Source organism: Delphinus delphis, chromosome 11, assembly GCF_949987515.2.
Source record: "Delphinus delphis chromosome 11, mDelDel1.2, whole genome shotgun sequence".
NCBI classification, from domain to species: Eukaryota; Metazoa; Chordata; class Mammalia; order Artiodactyla; family Delphinidae; genus Delphinus; species Delphinus delphis.
The window spans coordinates 41625993-41646898 of record NC_082693.1 but is presented as its reverse complement, the minus strand read 5'-3'; the positions used below and the strand labels follow the sequence as shown (position 1 = coordinate 41646898).

Genomic DNA, 20906 nt, shown 5'->3' with positions numbered 1-20906 from the left:
TGCAAACGGCTCTCCCACGCCCTCAGCAGGAGAGGACTCCAGTGCCCACTTCCTGGCAGAGCCAGAACTTCCAGGGGCTTCTGGGCTTCTTCAGGAGAGGAGCTGGAATCAGGCCCAGCCCTGGGAGAGGTCAAGGCCTCACTCTGGATAAGAGTCAAGTTCCATAGAGCAGCACCCCCATGTCACCAAAGTGCTGTCCCAGTTATCAGGGCAGACCCTGCGGTCTCTCAAGCCCTCCCCTCCCTACCGCCTTCCCCGCCCAGCCTAATGAAGACAGGATACCAGGTGCTGGGCATGGGCTCACCCAAGCCTCAGAAAGCAGCTGCTTTATTGGAAGCTATTCTGACATCATTTTTCAGACTGCCTTGCAGTCTTGGGACCAGGGATGGGACCAGGGATGGAGGTCCTCTTGTGACGATGGGAGGAGAGGGTATGTGTCTCCCCACACCAGAGGCTCAGTTGCGGGTGCACCTGCCGGGGGCAGATGTGGTCCTAATGGAATAGGCCTTGGGGGCCCCAGGCCCTCCACCACTGGAGAATCTCAGGGCATCGCTGCCCATGGTTCCCCCGAAGGTCAGCCGGCTGCCAGCACCGCCCGTGGAACCGACCACAGCTGAGAGAGAAGGGAGGAGGTCTCCATCGGCGTGAGGCCCACTACCCGACGCCCCCGCCCTCCTGCCATAGCTGCCCGTCTCCCTCCTCCCACCCACCTCCCTTCCCCCCAACAGCCAGGGGCCAACCCAGAAGGAGCCTCAGACAGAGGTGAGGGCTGCTCCACACTGGCCCCACCCACCCTGTCCTCGTGCATGGCTTTCCTGGGCTGTTGAGCCTCTCTGGATGGGAGCTGCAGGCCCCTGCTGAAAGCTATTGGAGGGAAGGAGGCTCCCAGCCTCCAGAAGGCCAGGCCTTCAGGCCGATGTGCCATCCAATAGACCCAGCCTAGTCTGGACGGCATAGGCGATGGGCCCGCAGCCAAGGACTTACAGATGTTCACGGCTCCCACTCCAGCTCCGGTCATCCTGGGGCAGAGGAGACACCTGTGAGGGCTGCTCTCTCCTCAGCACTGGAGGAAGCACTCCCGCACCCCTCCATCCAGGCCCCGAGCAGAACTGAGGTTGCTTCCTCTGTCCCCGCACATTCAGCCTTTTCACTTTGGCCCTCCTGCCTGCTGGCTACATGACCTTGGGAATGTCTCAGAGTCTCCAGTTCCTCACCTATAATGGGGCCTAACTCAGTACCAACCTCACAGTGTGGTTTGTGAGGGTTAAATAACATAAGTTACCTAAAGCCCTGGGCACACGGGAGTCTGTAAATGGTAGCTGTCCTCGTTGTTTATATAGATGACTGCCTCTCTTAACCAGTTCATAAAATCCTCAAAGAAGGCTGTATTGATTCCTGCATCTCCAGTCCTTAGCATGAGGTCTGGCACACGGTAATTATTTAATATGTGTTGAAATAATTAGTGAATCGTTGACTGAGTGAACTCAGCTCCAGCCAGGACTGAGGGGGGAAGGAGGAGAGGGGGTTGTTTTAAGCAGGCTGTGGGGCTGAAACAGGTCTTACACTGGAAATTAAAAATCTATCCGAGACAGCCGGTGTTTGCTTTGTGACTCACAGTCTCACTGTCACCGAGCCCTTGGCCTTGGGAATGAGTTTACTCTGCAGGGAGGAGGAGAGGCCTCAATTTAGTGGAGGGAGTGAGGGAAGCCCAGCTGCAGCCCCAAATCCTGGCAGGGGGCAGGGCAAAGGTCAAGGGCAAGAGATGGGGACACTAGAAAGCTTCCAGGCCACTTGTCTGTTGACTGAATGAGTCAATCAAGCCATCAAGGTACTAATGAAGACCCAACTTCATGGACATAGATGTGGAGTTTTTTGTGAAGAATTCCCTGTAAGACTAACCCAACTCAGCTTCATCTCAGGCTGCAGGTGAGTATGCAAATACTTCTGGAGACAGGGGAAATTTACCTCCTCACCACGCTCAGTCAATACCACGTGACTTAGCCCTCAATTATGTGGTGAGAAGCAGCCTGTCACCATGGAAGATGCCTGGACCAGGAATCAACAGAGCTTGACCGCACACTGGCCCTGTCCCCTCAATTAATAAAACTAACCACAATTTCCCCTCTGTACACTAAGGAGTCAATAATACCTGTCTTGCTTACCTGATGTGTTCTGAGGATCAAATAAGATAAGCTTGCTAATAGACACACACACACACACACATACACACACACACGCGCGCGAAAGCGCTGTTATTACTTCAAATTTCTCACTGAGCTTACACCATCTGGTCTTTCCCTCTCGAAAGTCATCTCATCAAGGGCAAAGAAGCAATCATCATCTGTACCCTCCCTGCACTTCCCACACCTAGTGCCCTGCAGAAGAGGGTGCACAGGAAATGCTTGCAAATGGATGAACGTCAAGCCCCAGGCCTCACTGAGCCCCAAAGGATCCCCTTTCCAGATTCTTTGTCTTCACCTGCTCTCCTCGCCCTCCAGCAGCTTGCGGTAGGTGGCGATCTCGATGTCCAGGGCCAGTTTGGTGCTCATGAGCTCCTGGTACTCCCGGAGCTGCCGGGCCATGTCCTGCTTGGCCTTCTGCAGGGCCTCCTCCAGGTCCACCAGCTTGGCCCGTGCATCCTTGACAGCCAGCTCCCCACGCTCCTCGGCCTCGGCGACGGCAGCCTCCAACTTGGCACGCTGTGGGGGGTAGTGGGGCTTTGAGCTGGGGGGGCAGGCCTCACCAGCCACTGCCTTCCTGCTTCCCCATGCTGCAGTGAGCATCTGGGCACCTTGCTTACGGTGGCTTCACTGGCACCTGCCTCCTCTCCCAAGCACCAGGGAATCCCAGGGGTTTCAAACATGGGTTTTGATACCCAATGCGTACCTTCCACTTCTGGCTTTGCCACTTACAAGCCATGTGATCTTGGATGAATTAACCCTTCTAAGCCAAAAGTCTCCCCTTTTCTAAACTAGCAGTCATCACAGTATGTATAGAGAGATATTGCAAGTAACGAAATCATACAAAAGTCTTTGGCACAGTGTCTGGTATACAGTAAGCATTTAATAAATGCTATTATGAGTAAATGCTATTATGAGTTACAAATGCCCACACACCTGACCCCTAGCTAGAGGAGTTCCAAGGCTATGGGATTCTAGTTTAGTCCTCAAATTTCAGGCAGCTGACCAGAACCAAAAACACTGTCAAAACAGGAACCCGTTTGGAACAGGCCCAGAACAGGGAGACTTGGAGTACAGAGACGTTGCTTGGCACCCCTAGACTCCGAGTCAACGGACCCCAGGTTTGGGCAGGGGTGGCGTGATTCAGGACGGGCGTGACCATCAGCTGCCACTTCCCGCCTGGCCTTAGTGTTCCCTCTCTCGTGGCCCGTCCCTCACTAGCCGGGCCTATTTAGTCCTGAGCCGCTTCTCGTTCAGCTCCGAGAGCCACCATCCCCATCCCCTCGCGCAGTGGTCCTCCTTCCCTCTCACCACCGCGCTCTGCCCTCAGACCCTCTCGCCTCCGAGCATGCACTCTTCCTCTCTGCACAACACCCCCAGTCCTGCCCAGGAGGCTGGCTGATGCCCTCTGCCCCCATCCACTGGTCAGTGCCCCTCCCTGTCACACTGGTGCCCCCTTGGCAAGGCCATGCCACTGCCTCTGAGCCCCCCGACGGTGATAGACACCCCAGCTCCGGGGTCTGGCTCTGCCCTGTTGGGTAAGAGGAGAACCGGATGTGGCAGAAGCTGCGGCGTTTGGGAAACCGCCATTCATTATTCTGTGCCTCCCCTCCAGGGCTGGACGCTGGCTTGCCGCACCGGTGACTCACAGCCCTGAATCTGTGCCGGGAGGCAGCTTCCACCCTCACCCTCATGTAAAAAGGCCTGCAGGGCTCCAAGGGGAGGACATTTCTGGGTAGATCATCCCCACATCCCATCCCCCCGCTCATCTGGAAAGTAGCCACCACCCATCAGCTTCCCTCCCTCCCCACTGCAGACACCTGCCCAGGCTTAGCTGCCTCGAGCACCCCCATGCCTTAGTCAGGGCTTGGGGGACCCTTCCTCATCAATACCCCCCACCCCAGCTTCACAGCACCTCCTCCCATCAGTCTGTCGTCTGAGACCTGTGCCCTGACTATGTGTCAGGTGCTGGGAAGGGAGGAACAGTGAACCAGACAGACGGGGGCCCCTGCTCTTAAGGCATTTTTAATATCCCAGTGGAGGTAGGGGACAATACTTATTTATACTTAATAAGACTTACCTAATAAGTCAATACTAAATTAATAAGACAGAAAATTTCAGAGAGTGATAGGTGTTTCAGGAACCTCACACAGACTGCTGAGAGAGTGGCTGGGGGGTTGAAGAAGCCATCTCTGAGAAGAGGTCTTTTGTCCTAAACCCCAGGGGCGAGAAAGGGGCAGCCATGTGCAGAGCTGGGAGAACCACATTCCAGGTAGAGGGAACACCAAGTGCAAGGGCCCTGAAGCATGAAGATGCTTGGCAAATATAAGCTCCAGGAAGCAGCAAGAGCACAGCCGGAGAGGCAGTGGTGAGGAGTGAGGTCAGCAGGTGGGGCGGGGCCTCGGGAGCCATAGTGAGGGACTCTGCTGACCTCCGGCCCTCCACCCCCTTCCCCCCTGCCCCCAGGCACACATCGCACCCAGAGCTAGGTGCAAGGAGAGGGCTCAGTACCAATGTGGTAACAAATGGTGGTTCTAGTCTAGCCAGCCAGCCCGAGGCTCTTTCCACAAGCTCCATGCCCAGCTAGGACTCCTGTTCTCCCTTCGGTCAAGCAGGACCTGGCCAAGATTTCGTCTTAGAGAGCTCGCAGGTGGGCCCGAGAGACTTGAGCCGCACCAGCCTGGTCCCCAGAGCAGCAGGGGTGACCCCCTCGCCCCCAGCCTCCTGCTGCTCATCCTGGGCAGGGTCCCAGCTGGCTGCCCTTCACATGCCCCAAGGAGGAGGGCTGGCGCCCACCTGGTTCTTGTTGCTGTCGATCTCAGCCAGCAGCCTCTGGACGGCCCGGTTCAGCTCCGCGATCTCATTCCGGCTACGCCGGAGGTCGTCCCCGTGCTTCCCAGCCTGGGCCTGGAAGGTCTCAAACTGGAGGGACCACACAGAAGAGTATGGCAAGGGTGGACCGTGGTTACAGGTGACTTGTCTTCTCCCGACCCAAGGAAGGCCCCAGGTTCTGAGTGACAAGCCCTCCCAGCTTGTCTTCCCAGGGAGGGACAGTCTGACTCCCAGCAAACTTTGCCCAATACCAGAAGGCCAGACTCCCGGACAGTGGGGTGGGGGAGGGGTTCAGTTTCCTCCCAGCCAGGACGGGGCGGGGACAAGAATGGCTCACCAGGCCCATTCCACTGATCTCGGGGCTCTGCCCATTCCCATTATGTCCTAACACTGGAGAATCACTGGAAGTCTGAGACCCTCACCTATTAACCCCTTTGTCAGCACCACCCATTTTACAGGTGAGGTGAATGAGTCCCAGAGGACAGAAGGCACTGGCCCAGTGTCACACAGTAAGTCCTTATTGGCATACGTGTGTCCTCACATACACCATGGATGACTCCCTGTCTCTGAAGAGACAATGCTCTATGCTGCTTTTAAACCCTCAGGCTCCCTCCCCCAGATCACTGGTTTGCCCCAGCATACCCACTCCCCACCTCTTCCCTCAGCACTGCACTGTCAGCTGCCCTGCCCACACCCAGTGCATATAACGATTAAACCTGCTCTGGAGCCCTCGGACCCAGGATCTGGTCCCTGCTCTTCTATCTGCCAGCTGTGCAGAGCTAGACAAATCGCTTAACCTCTCCATGCCTCAGTTTCTTCATCTGTAAAAGGGAGATAACACTAGTGCCTACCTAACAGGGCCGTTCTGTGGGCTATATGAGTCAATACAGATAAAACCTTTGAAACTTTGCCTAGCATTGTGCTTACTTGCCAGATTTAGCTATCATAATTATTAATCCACGTCCATTTCCTCTGCCCTCTCCCCCCACATCAGGCTGGAATCTTGCCCTGGGCAAGGACCTAGCCTTCTCCTCCTCTCATTCCCAGGACACTGGAGACCACCACAGATTTAATCCCTGGTGCCTGTCAGCACAGTGGGACCCAGGCCCCAAAGGCTTGAGACAGGGTGAGGAGTAAGGGAAGCCGCCACGGAGGACTCTGCCAGGAAGAGAAAATATGCCTCCAGCGGCCACACACCTTGGTCTGGTACCAGGCCTCAGCCTCAGCCCGGCTGCGGTTGGCGATCTCCTCATACTGGGCCTTGACCTCGGCGATGATGCCGTCCAGGTCCAGGGAGCGGCTGTTGTCCATGGACAGGACCACAGACGTGTCTGAGACCTTGGACTGCAGCTCTTTCAACTCCTGTAGGGACCAGACAGAACATCAGGACTTGGGGCATGACCCGTCCCTGTCCCCATGCCCATCCTGGGATTCCCCGCACACTAGGGAAAGAGAAAGGGAGAAGAGGCCAGAGTGGGATTGAGTCACCAGGTAGCCAGGGGGCACAGACCCAGCACCCACTAAACAGCTCCATCAGCCCTGGCTCCCAGAAAAGCCCATTAGCACCTTCTGAAATCAAGAGTCTGGCAGGATCACAGCGGACAAACAAGTGACAGAGTGTGGTGAACTGCGATGGCTCCCGGCTGCGAGGTGCTACTGGAGCTGAGCTCTGTTGTGAAGGGAATCACTAGGGGGTGGGTAGAATAAGTCATGTATTATGCACACTCTGCAGCCTTTAACACCGCGGATACAGCCGTATTTACGGACAGGGAACTGTATCTGTGGTATACTGTTACATGAAAAAAGGTATGATTCTATTTTATTAAATATATGTATTTCTATATCTCTATGTGTGTATATGCGGAGAAGAAGTCTGAAAAGGTAGGTATCAAGATGATAAGAGTAGGTGTAGGAAACTTGTTTTCAATTTATGCTTTACTTAATTTTCTAGATTTCCTGCAATGAGTATGTATTTCATAATGAGAGGAAAATAATTATATATACATGTATAGACATACACACACACACATATATAACATGTGATAGACATATGAAGGCCCACACTGAGGCCAGAAGTACCCAAAGTCAGCCTCAAGGATCCAGCCCCTGAAATTCACATACGTGGAAATTCTCTCGGAGACGCTAATGGAGGCTGGATGTTCAGGTAAAGACCAGACTGAAGGGAAATGAGAACCGGTCTGTAATTTGCCTCACGTTTTCCTATGTCCCAGACTAGCCAGATGATCAACCACCCTATCTTCTGCCTAAGGCCAGAGACTCACACAGATGGGATGAAGAGGTTTTTAAATCCCCTTGAGGGAAAGGAACCAGAAGCCCAGGGCAGGGCAAGCTGAGCAGGAGGGGAGATGGGAGGGGCAGGCAGAGAGGGTGGCTGAGTGGTGGGTATAAACCCTCAGGCACTCCAGTCTCTCCTGACTCAGGCTCCCCTGCCAGCCCACCCAGTCCACCTGTGAACCCTGTCACGGCCCGGATCCCTCAACATCCTCCTGGTTTCTTCCAGCCCCTCCCAATCCCCCTTCCTGACAAATGACCATCCCACATCTCTGGAAGGCCAGTTTTGACTGACTCCACCCTGGTGTGCTGCCCCAGCTCCTACTGAGCTCCTCACCCACCCTGGATTCCTGAATCCAGAAAGAATAACAAGCAGGGGTCTTTATTCAGGGGTCAACTCCCCTACATGCACCCAACACACACCCCAGCTGACCCAGAGGCAGGGGGTGGACCAGATAGCCCCCTGGCTAGGACATGCAGGTTGTGGCATATCTCCCACCCCTGAGGTCCTCACCTCCTCATAGAGGGTCCTGAGGAAGTTGATCTCATCCTTCAGGGTGTCCACCTTAGCCTCCAACTCCACCTTGTTCATGTAGGCGACATCCACATCCTGGGAGGGGTGGTGGTGAGAAGGGGTAGAGGGACACCATGTCCTCAGTTCACGAAACACTTAGCAGGCGTGGGAGCAAGCCAGTACTGTCCAACCCCCAGGACCAATCACCGCTCCCCTACCAAGAAACATACAGCTCCTCCAGGCTGCCTGACACGCCCACGGTGGGAAGTTCCCTCCACTGGACCCATCCAGGCTCGAGGAGAACATCGTCTCCACGCACCCCCAGGACTGGAGGTGCCTACGCAGCGCTGATAGCCCACAGCAGCCTGGAGCCCCAAACCTAGCGCTTTACCAGTTCCTAAAGGCCTTAGTGGTTTAGACACACCCCCGGCTCTGCCACCTACTAGCTACGTGACCTTGAGCAAATCACCTCAACTTTATGGGCCCCAGCTTCTCATCAGTCAACGGGAGAGCATGAAATCATTCAGACTCCAGGACAGCGTTCCCAGGGATGGCAAATCCCTAGCCTAAATATGTAGCTTGCAGCATGGGTGATAAAAGACAGGTGGGCAACAGATAACACTGCAAGTCTGGTCCCCTGAGAGCCATCCTTTGCTGTGGTTAAGCTCCTGTGGAAAGGGCTCCCTTCCACTCATCCCTGAATCTCCAAGGGCCCAGCACTCCAGGGCAGGTTACACTTCTGTGGATGCGCCTGGAACAGTGAGTGAGTGTGTTTTGAATCAGATTAAGTCAATCCCCTCTAAGATATTCCTAAGGCCTTCTGACCTTACTTGCACACCTCCAGGGACAGGGAGTTCACTTTGCCTCAAGGCACCCCATCCCATTCATTCAGCAAATATTTCAGGCATGCCATGTGCCACCCTCATCTGTAATTAAATGTTCTGACTGATAGAGCACTTCCTTATTTGGGGTTGAAATCATCCCTTCTAACCTCCATCCTGTAGTCATAATTCTAACCCCTCCAAAAGCCCAGAAACAAGTGTAGTGACTCGCCAGACACACCTACACACAAATACACACACACAGACATGCAGACACATGTGTGCACATACGTACACGAAGCAGGCTTATAAATGGCTGGCTTCCATATCTCACCTTCTCCAAGCCCATCGCTCCCTTCTTATAGACCCAGCCAGACCCTGACCACAGGTCCCTACTGGCTGCTCAGGTGAGACGCATGTGGTCCCCTGTCCCCTGTGCTTCCTACAATGCCACCCACCCTACCTGTCTGACCCCCTCACCTTCTTCAGCACTACAAACTCATTCTCAGCAGCCGTGTGACGGTTAATTTCGTCTTCGTACCTGCAGTAAAGGAGGGGAGCATGGTGTTGGTGCAGCTCTGCCTCCATCCCCCCGTATCCAGGTGTGAAAGTCTGCCGTGCATCTCCTTTACCCCTCCTTAATGACACACCTGAAAACACAGGTGTCAGCTACGAAACAAAATGTCCCTGACTTTTCCATACGGCTGTTCCTAGGGCTTTGAGTCTTGGCAGGCGTGGGGGTGAGGGAGCAGGGAACATACGTGGATCAAAGGACAAAGGCTGCATATACTGGGAGTGAGAAGACGAATAGCAGCCTTGCTTCTGGACCACTCTGTACGGGGCCTGCCCTGTTATGTGCTTCCCATGCATTCTCTCAGTTAATCCCTACAACAATCCCGTAACAATGGTGCTATGATTCTCAGGGAAAGGAGCAGAGGCACAGAGAGGCTGAGTACTCTGTCCAGTCACCAAGCCAATAAGTGGCAAAGCCCGGACTTGAAGCCTGGCCATCTGACGCCTGAGCTCACACCTTAACCTGCTTAATCCCACCCGCTGAGGGTGAAGAAGGGGCCCGAAGAGGAGGAACCTTGTGGACTCAGGAAGCAGGAAGAACCAGCCCCCAACTAGGTGACAAGCCCCCATCGCTACTCCCAGAGCACCCCCCTCCATCCCTCTTTCTCCCAAGGAGCCAGCCCCCTGCCCGTAGGAGGACGCCGGCAAAGCAGGGCACAGAGCAAGAGGGCAGGTGGGCCTGACCCAGTATTTACTTGAGGATTCAAAATAGGTGTCAGAGGGCTTCCCTGGTGGCGCAGTGGTTGAGGGTCCGCCTGCCGATGCAGGGGACGTGGGTCTTCTTCCCAGTCTGGGAAGATCCCACATGCCGCGGAGCGGCTGGGCCCGTGAGCCATGGCCGCTGAGCCTGCGCGTCGGAGCCTGTGCTCCGCAATGGGAGAGGCCACAACAGTGAGCGGCCCGCGTACCGCAAAAATAAAATAGATGTCAGAAACAGAAAGCCAGCAGTGTCCACGAGCTTCTGGAGAACAGCAGGAACAATGTGGGGCAACTTTAGTGGGGAGCAGGATACTCACTCAGGCAGGCAGAGGCCCTCCAGGAGCCCAGACCCCCAAAGTCCGACTCCCCCAGGGCCTCTAGAATAGTTAGGAAAATATCTGCGAGGCCGTCTCTCCACCCCTGCTGCGCCACTGGGCCCAGAGGATGTGCAGATAGGAGCTCCCTGGGCAGCTGCACTCAGGACCCCTTCCGGTTCCTCCTTCAGCCCCAGCCTGGAGCTCAGCCTGGCTCCCCAGGAAAGTGCCCTGTGGGTTCGGGGCTGGGGGAGTACGTGTGCACACATGCACACCTGACAGCAGGGGCTCGCGGGCTGTCCCAGGCCTTCCCTGTCCTGCACCGGTCTGCTTCCACCTGCCTTCCACCTGCTGTGGGATTAATCCTGTTGACTGTTGCCCTAGGGAAGTCGGGGGTGGGGATGGGGGATGGGAATGGAGAGACACTCCCTGCAGAGGCCTTTGTTTGTTCTACGTCCAGTCAAAGGCAGTGTCCCACGTCCAGTCAAAGGCAGTGTCCCTGCTCCGGCTTAGTCATACACCCGCCCCCAGGCAGAGCACAGAACTCACTCATTACCCCGAGTGCCCACTGGGCAGGGACACCCGGCCCAGCCTCTGGCTTTGGTTTCTATTCAATGTGAACAGAGTTCAGCAGGCACCTCAAAGGCCTGTCCTCAAGACCCAGCCTTCCCGGCCTCCAGCCTCCCACTCCCTGCCCCTCCTCACAGCCTCCTTTCTGGTTCCTGCCCTGGCCGCACCCACCCCCAGCCTCCGCAACCCCTTCCATCGCCCACAATGATCATGCTCTCTGCTTCTTTCCTTCCCAGCTTGGTTCCAGGTCTCCTCCTGGGAGTCAGGGGCCCGAAAACAAGCCCCAGCTCTCCCAGTGACCTACTATGCGATTTTGATCAAGCCCCTGAAACTTTCTGGACTCTAATTCCTCACGGGAACAAAACAGAGTTGTTCTAGAATAATCTGAGGGCCATGCAAGTTCTGAAGCACATCATCTCTTGCCCTGCCCTTTCCTGGGCCTTGGTAAGGCTTCTGAAGGGAGCAGTGCAGATCAGGGCTGGGCTGAGATATTTCACTGGGAGTAAGTCAGAAGACAGGACCAGAGCGACTTGGAAAAGCCCCCAGAGACAAAGAGGAGAGAGGGGAAGCAGGGAACGTGTTAATCAAGATCTTCCCTTCTGGGAGTTGTTGTACTGAGGAGCTGTACCCCCTGACCCCTGACCCAGAGAGGATTTGCAGAGGGTGAGCTGAGAGGGGCACATGTGCCCAGGGCATGGATCCCGGCAGGTCGTACTGCGGGGCAGTACTTGTTCTTGAAGTCTTCCACGACATCCTGCATGTTCCGAAGCTCCACCTCCAGGCGGCCCCCGTCCAGCTGCAGGGCCTCAAGCTGCTTCCGCAGGCCAGCAGTCTGGGCCTCAAAGATGCCCGGGAGGCAGCTCCTCTTGGTCGACTTCTGCTCCTGCAGCAGTGCCCACTTGGTCTCCAGCAGTTTGTTCTGCTGCTCCAGAAACCGCACCTAGAAGGGACGAGAGGAGGAAACTCAGGAGAGGCAGACCGTGCCACCCACAGTGCGGTTGAGAGGGTCTCCAGCCATCCAGCAGAATCCACGCTCGCACTGGCTCTTCCCCCAACCTGGGCCCCTAGCCCTTGGCTCTCTCCTCCAGGAAGCCCACCCTGAACAAGCCTCTCCTCCAGGACTCTCTGTCTCAACTGTCTCAGAGTGTGTCCAGGGCTCAGGTCACTGACATGTGCCAGTGCTGTGCTCTAGAGTCTCCTCCCTCCTCTGCTTCCCCTCGCATCACAGGCGATGGCCTCCATCTCCCTGTCTGAAGGGCTGCCCACTTCCTGCCTGTGTCCGGAGCCCGACTCGGGCCCCCTCCCTTCAGGCTGGGACCTCATCCCTTCCCCTCTCAGTATCCTCTCTCCCCTTCCCTCTTTCTCCCACAAGGCCTCAGGACAGGATGCTACAATCAAGCCAATGTAAAATGAGTCCCTAAGGAGCACCAAAATGACTGGTGTGAGAAGCAGCCCTCCTCAAAACCAGCAACTCAGGCAGCAGGATCTGGGGGCTGCAGCCGAGCCTCAGCAGGGGGAACCTGGGCATGGGGCTTCCTGTGGAGGCTGCCCCAGAACTTGAAGGATGTGCACAGTCTGAAGGGTGAAGGAGAGGAGGACATGGGGCACCAGGGAAGCAGAGAGGCACACAAAGGCAGGAAAGAGAAAGCCTGCTCTATGCCCAGGGAGGACGCCCTGGCCAGAGGGGCCCAGGGGGCTAGCCCATAGTTCTTGGGTCCAGCCCCACAAGTGTGCTCTCCCCATCTCTATGCCCCACCCCTTTGGGACATGAGAGGAAAAACACCTCTTAAATGGCCCTTCCCTGTGACCCTCAGTGCCCCCAGATGAGCTCTCTCCAAGGGCAAGTATAACCTCACCTCCTACCACCCAAAGGAGGATGGAGGACCAGCTAGGTGGGGCCGATGGGACCAGGAGCCTGCCTCCCTCCAGCCCTTTATTTCCAGCATCTGCTAGATAATAAGTGGGGCGGGAGGGGAGAATCTCACCCTGCCCCATCTCTGACTCCACACAGCCCCCTCTCAGAGAAGGGGGCCCAGAGAAAGAAGTCCTGGCCTTGGCGTCTGGAGCTCCCAACCTGACTCGGATGACAAAAGCTGCCCAAGAACCCCAGCGACTCACAGGCACAGCTCACCTGGGCAACCGGACAGACCCACGCACACATTCCCGGAGGAAAAAGCAGGGAGATTTGGGTAGCTAGCTGCAAGAGAGGGCTTGGAGGCCGAGGGGGACAAAAATAGCTACAGGGTTCATGGAGAGGGTACAGTCCCAGATATCGGCGGAAAGAGAGCAGGCAGCAGCCCTCCCAGCCCCTGGCCCACGTGCGCTGCGGGGCGGCTGCTGGGGCCTGAATCCTGGCTTGGGGCAGCGCGGGCCGCTCACCTTGTCGATGAAGGAGGCGAACTTGTTGTTCAGGGTCTTGATCTGCTCGCGCTCCTCCTGGCGCACCTGCTGGATGGAGGGGTCGATGTTCACCTGCAGCGGGGTCAGCAGGCTCTGGTTGATGGTGACCTCGCGGATGCCGGCGCCCACTGGGCCCCCGTAGGATGAGCGCGCGGCGACGCGCGGCCGCGAGGCGCCAAGGCCGTAGAGGCTGCTGCTGCTGCCGCCGAAGCCGCCGGGGCGCACCGAGTTCAAGCGCACCTGGGTGCCGCGCCCCGGGAAGGCGGAGGAGCGCGAGCTGAAGACCTGGGAGCTTAAGTGGATGGACATGCTGGCTGGGCCGGGCTGGACCGAGCGGCGGGGGACAGGGGGCCGAATTCGCTGACCTCCGGGCGACTTGGCCGCTTTTATCCTCTAGGCGCGGGCGGATAGGCTTACACAGGTAGGGGCGGGGCTGGCCGCCGGCCACCTTTCTCTGCCCGCCAGCTCCTCTCGGGGCCGCGCTTCCGCCATCGCGCCGTCCACCCCTCCGAGGCCCAGGCTTTTGGTCCAAGCCTGTACCGTCCAGAGTGGGGAGGAGGGCCGTAGAGGCTCAGACCCCTTGATGCAGGCGGACGCAGAGAGCGGTGAAAGACAGCGGTCCCAGTCGATCTGCAACGGGCTCAGTCAGGGAAGGCTCCCTGGAGGAGGCTTGGGGATGGAGTGAAGAAGATCCAGATTCCTGAGACAAGAGCCGAAAGATCAAGCGGTAAAAGATTGGGGGAAGGGGTGGTCAAAACACTCTAGCCCAGGAGTCAGCCCCCAGTCCCCTCCCCAAGCTACTGAGAGCCAGAAAGGCGTTCCCCGACAGCCTCCGTCCCAAGTCCAGCTCGTCCTTGAGAGAGCTCGGCTCCTGAGTAAGCTGACCCCAAGGTGGGCCTGGGTGAACTGGTTTCCCTGGCCACATGTCCCCACGCCTCATCTGCATACAGAGACCAGGCCAAGTGGGGCATGACCCCACTCTCGCCCCTCTCCTCCGCACTCCAGTAGAGACATCTTCTGGTGATGGTTACTCTGGGCCTGCACTTCCCCCCCGCCCCAGATCACGTTCCTGTCCACTTAGCTTATTTGTCCCCGGAGAGGAAGGGGACACCTGTGTGTATTTGAGACACTTTGTGTGAATGTCTGTACACCTTTGTGTGTACGCACCTGCCCTGGGCTTGGCTGTGTGCACACCCTAGACATGTGTGTTTACATATGTGTCTGCATGTTTGTGAATGTACTTATACAAGTGGGCTTCTATGTTCGGGTGGGGGGCAGGGGGATAGGTGTGTCTGTGAATACATGCTTCCACGCCTTTGTACGAATGTCTGTGCAACATGCTTGTATTTGCCCTCAGACACCCCTCCCCATTCCCCACCCCTGCCACTTGCCTGTTTAAACGTCCCCAGCTCTTGTCATCTCCCCCACCTGAAGCCACCACCAAACAATTCCCAGCAGTTTCAAACCCAGCCCAAGATGGGGATAAATGTGCTGTTAGCTCTGCTGGAGGGGCAGCCTGAGGAGCCTTTGGAAAAGACAGCCGACAGGACCGTTGTCACCCTTAGTCCACCTCTAGTCCCGCCCAGTGAGCTGGCCAGGTTGTCACTTCAGACCAAGCCCTTGGGGCTTGAGTGGAGGAGGCTGGGGATGGAATGCCCTTCCTGGTTTCCATTTCAGTTAGACAAGGAGGACTAACGCACAGAAGCCCCTTCTCAGGGATCACAGTGGAGACCCAGGCCCCTTCCCCTCCCTCTCCTCCATATTGGTGTTGGGACAGCTCAGGCCAGAGGCTGAGGGATGCCCAAGGAGACCTTTCAGTGTGTCTGCTGCAGGGTGTGTGTGTGTGAGAGAGAGAGGGAGAGAGAAAGAGAGACACACACACACACCACATCACACACATACACACATACATATATGCATACATAAACACTCCCACACATTCATACACATACACACCATATCACTTACACACACACACACCACATCACTCACATGAACACATACACACATATATACCACATCACACACACACACACACACACACACACACACACTCATACACTCCAAAGTCCTTACCCTTCAGCGCTCATCCTCTTTTCCCCACTACCTCCTACCCCAGCCCCCTAGCCCTCCATCCCCTAAACCCACCCAAGTTCCACAGCTGCCCCCCCCCACCTGGATCTGCCCTCTGGAGGCTATGCCCTGCCCATGCCAGGAATCCCTCCCTTCCCCGCCACCCCATTGCTTCCCTAGAGCCTGGCCTGGGAACTCTGGCAGGGCAATGTTGGTGACCCTGAATAAGTCGCTGCCCCACCCTGGGCCACAGCTTCTTCACCAGAGACGAAATCCTCAGGTTCGTGGGGAGAGGGAGCTGGGAGGACACTACAAAGGGGAAACGGTCTGTGGGCTTTTCAGGCCCAGGATGCAGCCTCGCCTCCGGCCACATTTCCCCATTCCAGACCCACCCAGGATCCGCCCATCACCTCCCTATCCCCTCCCCCAAGCGTTCCTGGTGGCTCCAGCCCTCACCAGTCTCTTCCTGTCTCTCCATTCCTAGGCCAACGCCATGAGCCCACTGGGTGCCAGGCTGCCCACAGAAACGCCCTCTGGAGGGCTTCACGAGGAGTGTCAACACCAAGAGGCCGAAGATCAAATTCCTGCCCCACAAGACTGCCCCGTCCATTGGTTCATCTAAACCCAGTCTCCCACCAGCCCATGCCTCTGCTGGCCTCACAGACACCCTGTTAGGAGATTCCAGGCATAATCTTGAGATGAATTCATTTCCAAAGCCTTTCGCAGTTGTCCTTCCGTAATCCAGAGGCTCGCTTCCATCTCTGTAGCGTTCTGTCACACAGACACACAGACACACACACACACACACACACAACCCGCCGTGCACATCACTTGTCCTCCCACTGCCCGCCTGGCCTCCCCTGCACCTCTGGACCCAGCTGTGAACAAACAGGGAGCCCAAGTTCCGCAGCCCTGCTTGGTGTCACTAAACCTGTCCAGATACCACGGTCCTGCAGCCCTCAAAGCTGGAAGTGGCTGGTCCTCTCTGGAGAGGTGGGGGAGACATTCTTTCTGGCTCCATTACTCATTGTCCAACCCCTCAAAACACCTCCTCAAATTCCTAAAGTATAAAATATTTAAGGCATAATGTGTTTTCATTGTCTTGGAATTCCAATGATTGCAATCATAACAAAAGCCATGTAATATTTTCTCATGGAATGTAATATCTTAAAAATAAAGTCAAGGGGGCTTCCCTGGTGGCGCAGTGGTTGAGAGTCCGCCTGCCGATGCAGGGGACACGGGTTCGTGCCCCGGTCCGGGATGATCCCACATGCCACGGAGAGGCTGGGCCCATGAGCCATGGCCGCTGAGCCTGCGCGTCCGGAGCCTGTGCTCCGCAATGGGAGAGGCCACAGCAGTGAGAGGTCCGCGTACCGCAAAAAAATTAAAAAAAAATAAAGTCAAATGACAAAACACATATATGACAGCCAACAGGCTTTCCAGAAGAGACAAATCCATAAGGAAAAGACAACGCAGCAGAAAAGTGGGCAACAGACGTGGATATTATCAGCCAATGCTTATAGAGTACTTACCTAGCATGTGCCTGGCCCTGTTCTAAGCACTTCGCATAGTGTATGTTATTATCTCATTTTAAGAAGAAATTGAAACACAACGAATTTAAGGAAATGGCCCGTGGTCACACAGCTAGTACGTAGAAAAGCCGGATTTGAACCTTGGCAGTTTGAACTACTAGGTAACTTATTAAAAAAGAAAAGAAAGAAACAAAATCAAATAGTAAATATGAAAAAAAATACTCCATTCAAATTAAAGAAATGCCACAGAATAGCAATAAAAAGCCATGTGCACCTGTCAGATTATCAAAGACTAGTTTGCTAACAGTGCTGGAAAGTGCGGGTAACAGAGCGTTCTGTCCTTTGTGCGCGGGGTCATCTATTGGCGCACCTTCGTTAGAGGGCAAGTTGGCAGTAGCTATCAAAATTAAAGACATTTGCCTTTACCTCAATAAACAAAACAAATAAAATGAATACACTTGTCCTTGATCAAGTACATTCACTGCCAGGAGCTTATCCTACAGATGTTCTCACCAAAAGTGCACACATACATGTGGTCTGTACCTCCATTATTTTATACTAGAGAAAAACAGGAAACAGCATAAATGCCCATCAGTGGGATGTGATTCAATGCATTGGGCTACATACATTCAGAGGAATGCTATCTATTGAAAAAAAAAGCCTTTATATACTGATTGAAATTTTACCATTGTATATTGATTGTACAAAATCACTGTAATTTTTAAAATGTCCCAGGAGGCTCATGCTATACCACGTCCATCCCCTCCCCTGTGGCTGGTCCCTGCGGGCCCCACAGTCACCTCCTAATACCCTGGCCACTCCCTCACTCTCACCAGGGACTCTGGCACCTGGTCCTGTGTGATCCTCTTCACCCTGGCACCCTCATCTCCAGGCACGTGACCCACTCAGCATCTTAGCCTGATCATTCCTTAGTTCCTCAGTTCCAGTGACTTTCACGTTCATCCTTTTTCTCTTGTCTCTGATTTTGTCCCCTCTCTAGACCCTAAACTGGTTCGTCTCTGAAGTTTCAAACTCTGATCTCACACCACGGTACCATTCAAAACTCTCTCACTTTCAGCCGTTGGGTTCTTCAGCCACACCAGCTCGTCCAGTCCTGAACCCAATCATTCCATTTTCTAACCCCCCTACCCTCCTTCACACTTTCTTTCCAGCTTGGACTCCTTGTACCCCTCCTTCTCTGGCCCCTACCCTTCAGTCTCCTACACCTGGATAGACCCCCAGCCCTGTTTAGCCTAAATGCTGACCTTCTCTGCTCTAAACAGCAATGCCTCGTGAAGAAAACCATATCTTCAAGATCCGGTGTCACCACTGACTCACAGTCCCCAGGCTCACCTGCATCCTCTTTGCTACTAAAGGCTTCTCTCTGCCTTCGGTCAGCAATTTCTCCCAGTCCCCCTGGTTGCTGCTGCAAAGTTTCTTTACTCTCTTCCTATCGCCAACCCTGTACCCTACACCCTCGTTCTCAGCAATAGATCATAGCCTTCTTCTTCACTGAGAAAATCAAAGCCCTCTGGTTAAAAACTCTCTTACCATATATACGGGAATAAAGACACAGACCTATTAGAGAATGGACTTGAGGATGTGAGGGGGGGGAAGGGTAAGCTGTGACAAAGCGAGAGAGTGGCATGGACATATATACACTACCAAACGTAAAATAGATAGCTAGTGGGAAGCAGCCGCATAGCACAGGGAGATCAGCTCGGTGCTTTGTGACCACCTAGAGGGGTGGGAAAGGGAGGGTGGGAGGGAAGGAGATGCAAGAGGGAGGCGATATGGGAACATATGTATATGTATAACTGATTCACTTTGTTATAAAGCAGAAACTAACACACATTGTAAAGCAATTATACTCCAATAAAGATGTAAAAAAACAAACAAACAAACAAAAGGAACTCTCTTACCTTCTTTCCCCCACCTGAACTTACCTCCGCACCCATCTTTTCTCTCTGCCTCCAGGCTCTGAGGACAGATTGTCTCTCCACCTGCGCCCTGGATGCCAGCGTCCCGCACCTCCTCAGATACAGGCTTCCATTCCGTGGCCACCACTCCCTAGTACAGTCACCCTCTCCTTCTCCCCTGTCCCTCCCCTCCCTCTGACGGCCTTCCATTTGTCTGCATGCACGTTCATTGGCGCTGTAGGGGTAGAAGCCGAATGTCAGTGGGCTGAGGTCTGAATGAGGTAAGGACGCGGAAACTGTGAGTGCTGAACACAGTTTCTAACAGAGCCTGGCAGTAAGAGGAAGCGAGACGGGAAATTAGCTTGAAAGGAAAGAAAACTCAAGGAAAGGATTATTGTAGGATAAGAGACTTGAGCAGGCAGATTGGCAGAGGAGAAGGAGAAGGGCCGCAAAGAGAGATGTTAAGTATGAGAGGGGGGCGGAGCTAATTAAGGGAGCGAGGCGGGTGGAGGTGGAAGATGGATTTAAGAGTGGGCTGCGCGGTATCCAGCCCTGGCGTAGAGGACAAACGCCCTCGTCTATGGCAGGAATCAGCTAAGGGTGGACAAGGATCTAGATATTCCAAGGTGTGGGCAGAGCAGGCTAGTTCAGAGACGTTTCTAGACTCTAAGAGAATGGCTATTTCTGCTTCCAGAACATTCTGTGGGGCTCTTCTCACCAAATGCTCTACCCAATCATCCTATGCACGCACTTTCTCTGATCTCAGTCCGCGTGACAGTGACTCTCCCTAAAGGAGATCAGCAGTCTCCAAGGAAACCAGGCAGCTCCAGGTGAAAGGTGGGGACTCTGACTCGCTGCGCTTCCCAGCTACACGACCTTGCAGCTACCTTCTGTGAGACTCAGTTTCTCCTTCTGTAAAGTGGGGGATTAAGAGTGTCTGTCTCATGAGTCCTTTCAAGCATTGAAGAAGATAATGTGGAAAATGTACTTAAGGGCTCAGTAAGCGGGAGTTGGAGCACCTGCCCGTGGCGGTTCCTACCGTGTCTTTTCTGGTAGGAGCCCAAGGAGGTTGAGACTTGAGACAGCACTCCCCTTGATGTGTCCTTCATTTGACGACTCGGTGCTACTGGGGGGCTTACAGGGTGTTCCATTCCCCGAGGGGGCGGCGCCACCCCCCACCCCGCTCCCATTCCTCCATCCCCCGTCCCCATGGCTCTCTTTCCTGCACGCTGCCCCTGGCAGTCCTCACCCACCCTCTCTTTCTTTCCGTCTGCATCCTGGCATTTCCCATGTACCTGCTGGACTTCCTGGGCTTGCGGAACCGGATATGCAAAAAATCGCTCCCCTACTTCTTGGCAAGGTTTACTGTGATGTACAACAAACAGATGGCGAGCAAGAAGCAGGAGCTCTTCAGCAATCTACAGGAGTTCGCAGGCCCCTCCGGGAAGGTCTCCCTGCTGGAGCTGGGCTGCGGCACAGGGCCCAACTTCAAGTTCTACCCGCCTGGATGCCGGTGACCTGTATTGATCCCAACCCCAACTTTGAGAAGTTCTTGATCAAGAGCATTGCTGAGAACCGACACCTGCAGTTTGAGCCCTTCCTGGTGGCTGCCGGGGAGGACCTGCACCAGGTGGCCGACGACTCCGTGGATGTGGTGGTCTGCACACTGGTCCTGTGCTCCGTGAAGAACCAGGAGCAGATCCTCCAGGACGTGTGCAGAGTGTGGAGGCCGGTGAGTGCGGGGCGTGAGTAGGGAGAGACCACCTTCACTGCGTGTTAAGCCGCTAGAGCATCGGGCTGCATAGACGCCTGTGGGCTTCAGGTACGGCTCCCATGGGCCTTAGACAAGCCACTTCATTCATTCCTTTGATCATTGATCTATTCAACAAACATTTAAAGAATGCTGACTCTGTAGCAGCACTGTCTTTCCGGGGTGAGAAATGAGCCTCAGAGAGGTTAAATGACTCGCACAAAGACAGATGGCTCATAAAAATGGTAGAGACACAACAAAAATCCAGGTGCCCTAACTTCTAGGTTAAGAAGACCTAGGCCAGAGATCTCACCAAGCCATCCCTCTAGTGGCTCCAACCTGGGGTCACCTAAGTCCCATCACAGACTCCAATTTTCTAACGATGAGAACACTGAATCTCCCGGAGGGCTGCCAGAGCGTCTCCCTTCTGCAACAAA

At 54.9% G+C, this 20906-nt stretch overlaps 1 protein-coding gene and 1 pseudogene across 1 annotated transcript; one reads left to right on the top strand and one right to left on the bottom strand.

Moving 5' to 3' along the window:
* Positions 1 to 292: 292 nt before the first annotated feature.
* KRT7 (keratin 7) lies at positions 293 to 13566 on the bottom strand. Its single transcript, XM_060024814.1, has 9 exons — positions 13175 to 13566; positions 11524 to 11735; positions 9120 to 9180; positions 7819 to 7914; positions 6210 to 6374; positions 4977 to 5102; positions 2479 to 2699; positions 985 to 1019; positions 293 to 613 (listed from the first exon to the last, which is right to left on the bottom strand). The coding sequence occupies exons 1-9, from the start codon at positions 13502 to 13504 to the stop codon at positions 456 to 458; spliced, it is 1404 nt and encodes a 467-aa protein (XP_059880797.1). The 5' UTR covers positions 13505 to 13566; the 3' UTR covers positions 293 to 455.
* A 5371-nt stretch (positions 13567 to 18937) lies between these two features.
* On the top strand, positions 18938 to 20472 carry LOC132434295 (thiol S-methyltransferase TMT1A pseudogene; annotated as a pseudogene).
* The last annotated feature ends 434 nt before the right edge of the window (positions 20473 to 20906 follow it).

Excerpts from the sequence above, each read along its gene's own strand:
- KRT7 (XM_060024814.1), bottom strand. The coding sequence starts at position 13,504 with ATGTCCATCCACTTAAGCTCCCAGGTCTTCAGCTCGCGCTCCTCCGCC. Across the intron at positions 7,915-9,119 it reads AGTTTGTAGTGCTGAAGAAG|GATGTGGATGTCGCCTACAT; the intron begins GTGAGGGGGTCA and ends CACCCCTCCCAG. Across the intron at positions 5,103-6,209 it reads AGGCCTGGTACCAGACCAAG|TTTGAGACCTTCCAGGCCCA; the intron begins GTGTGTGGCCGC and ends TGGTCCCTCCAG.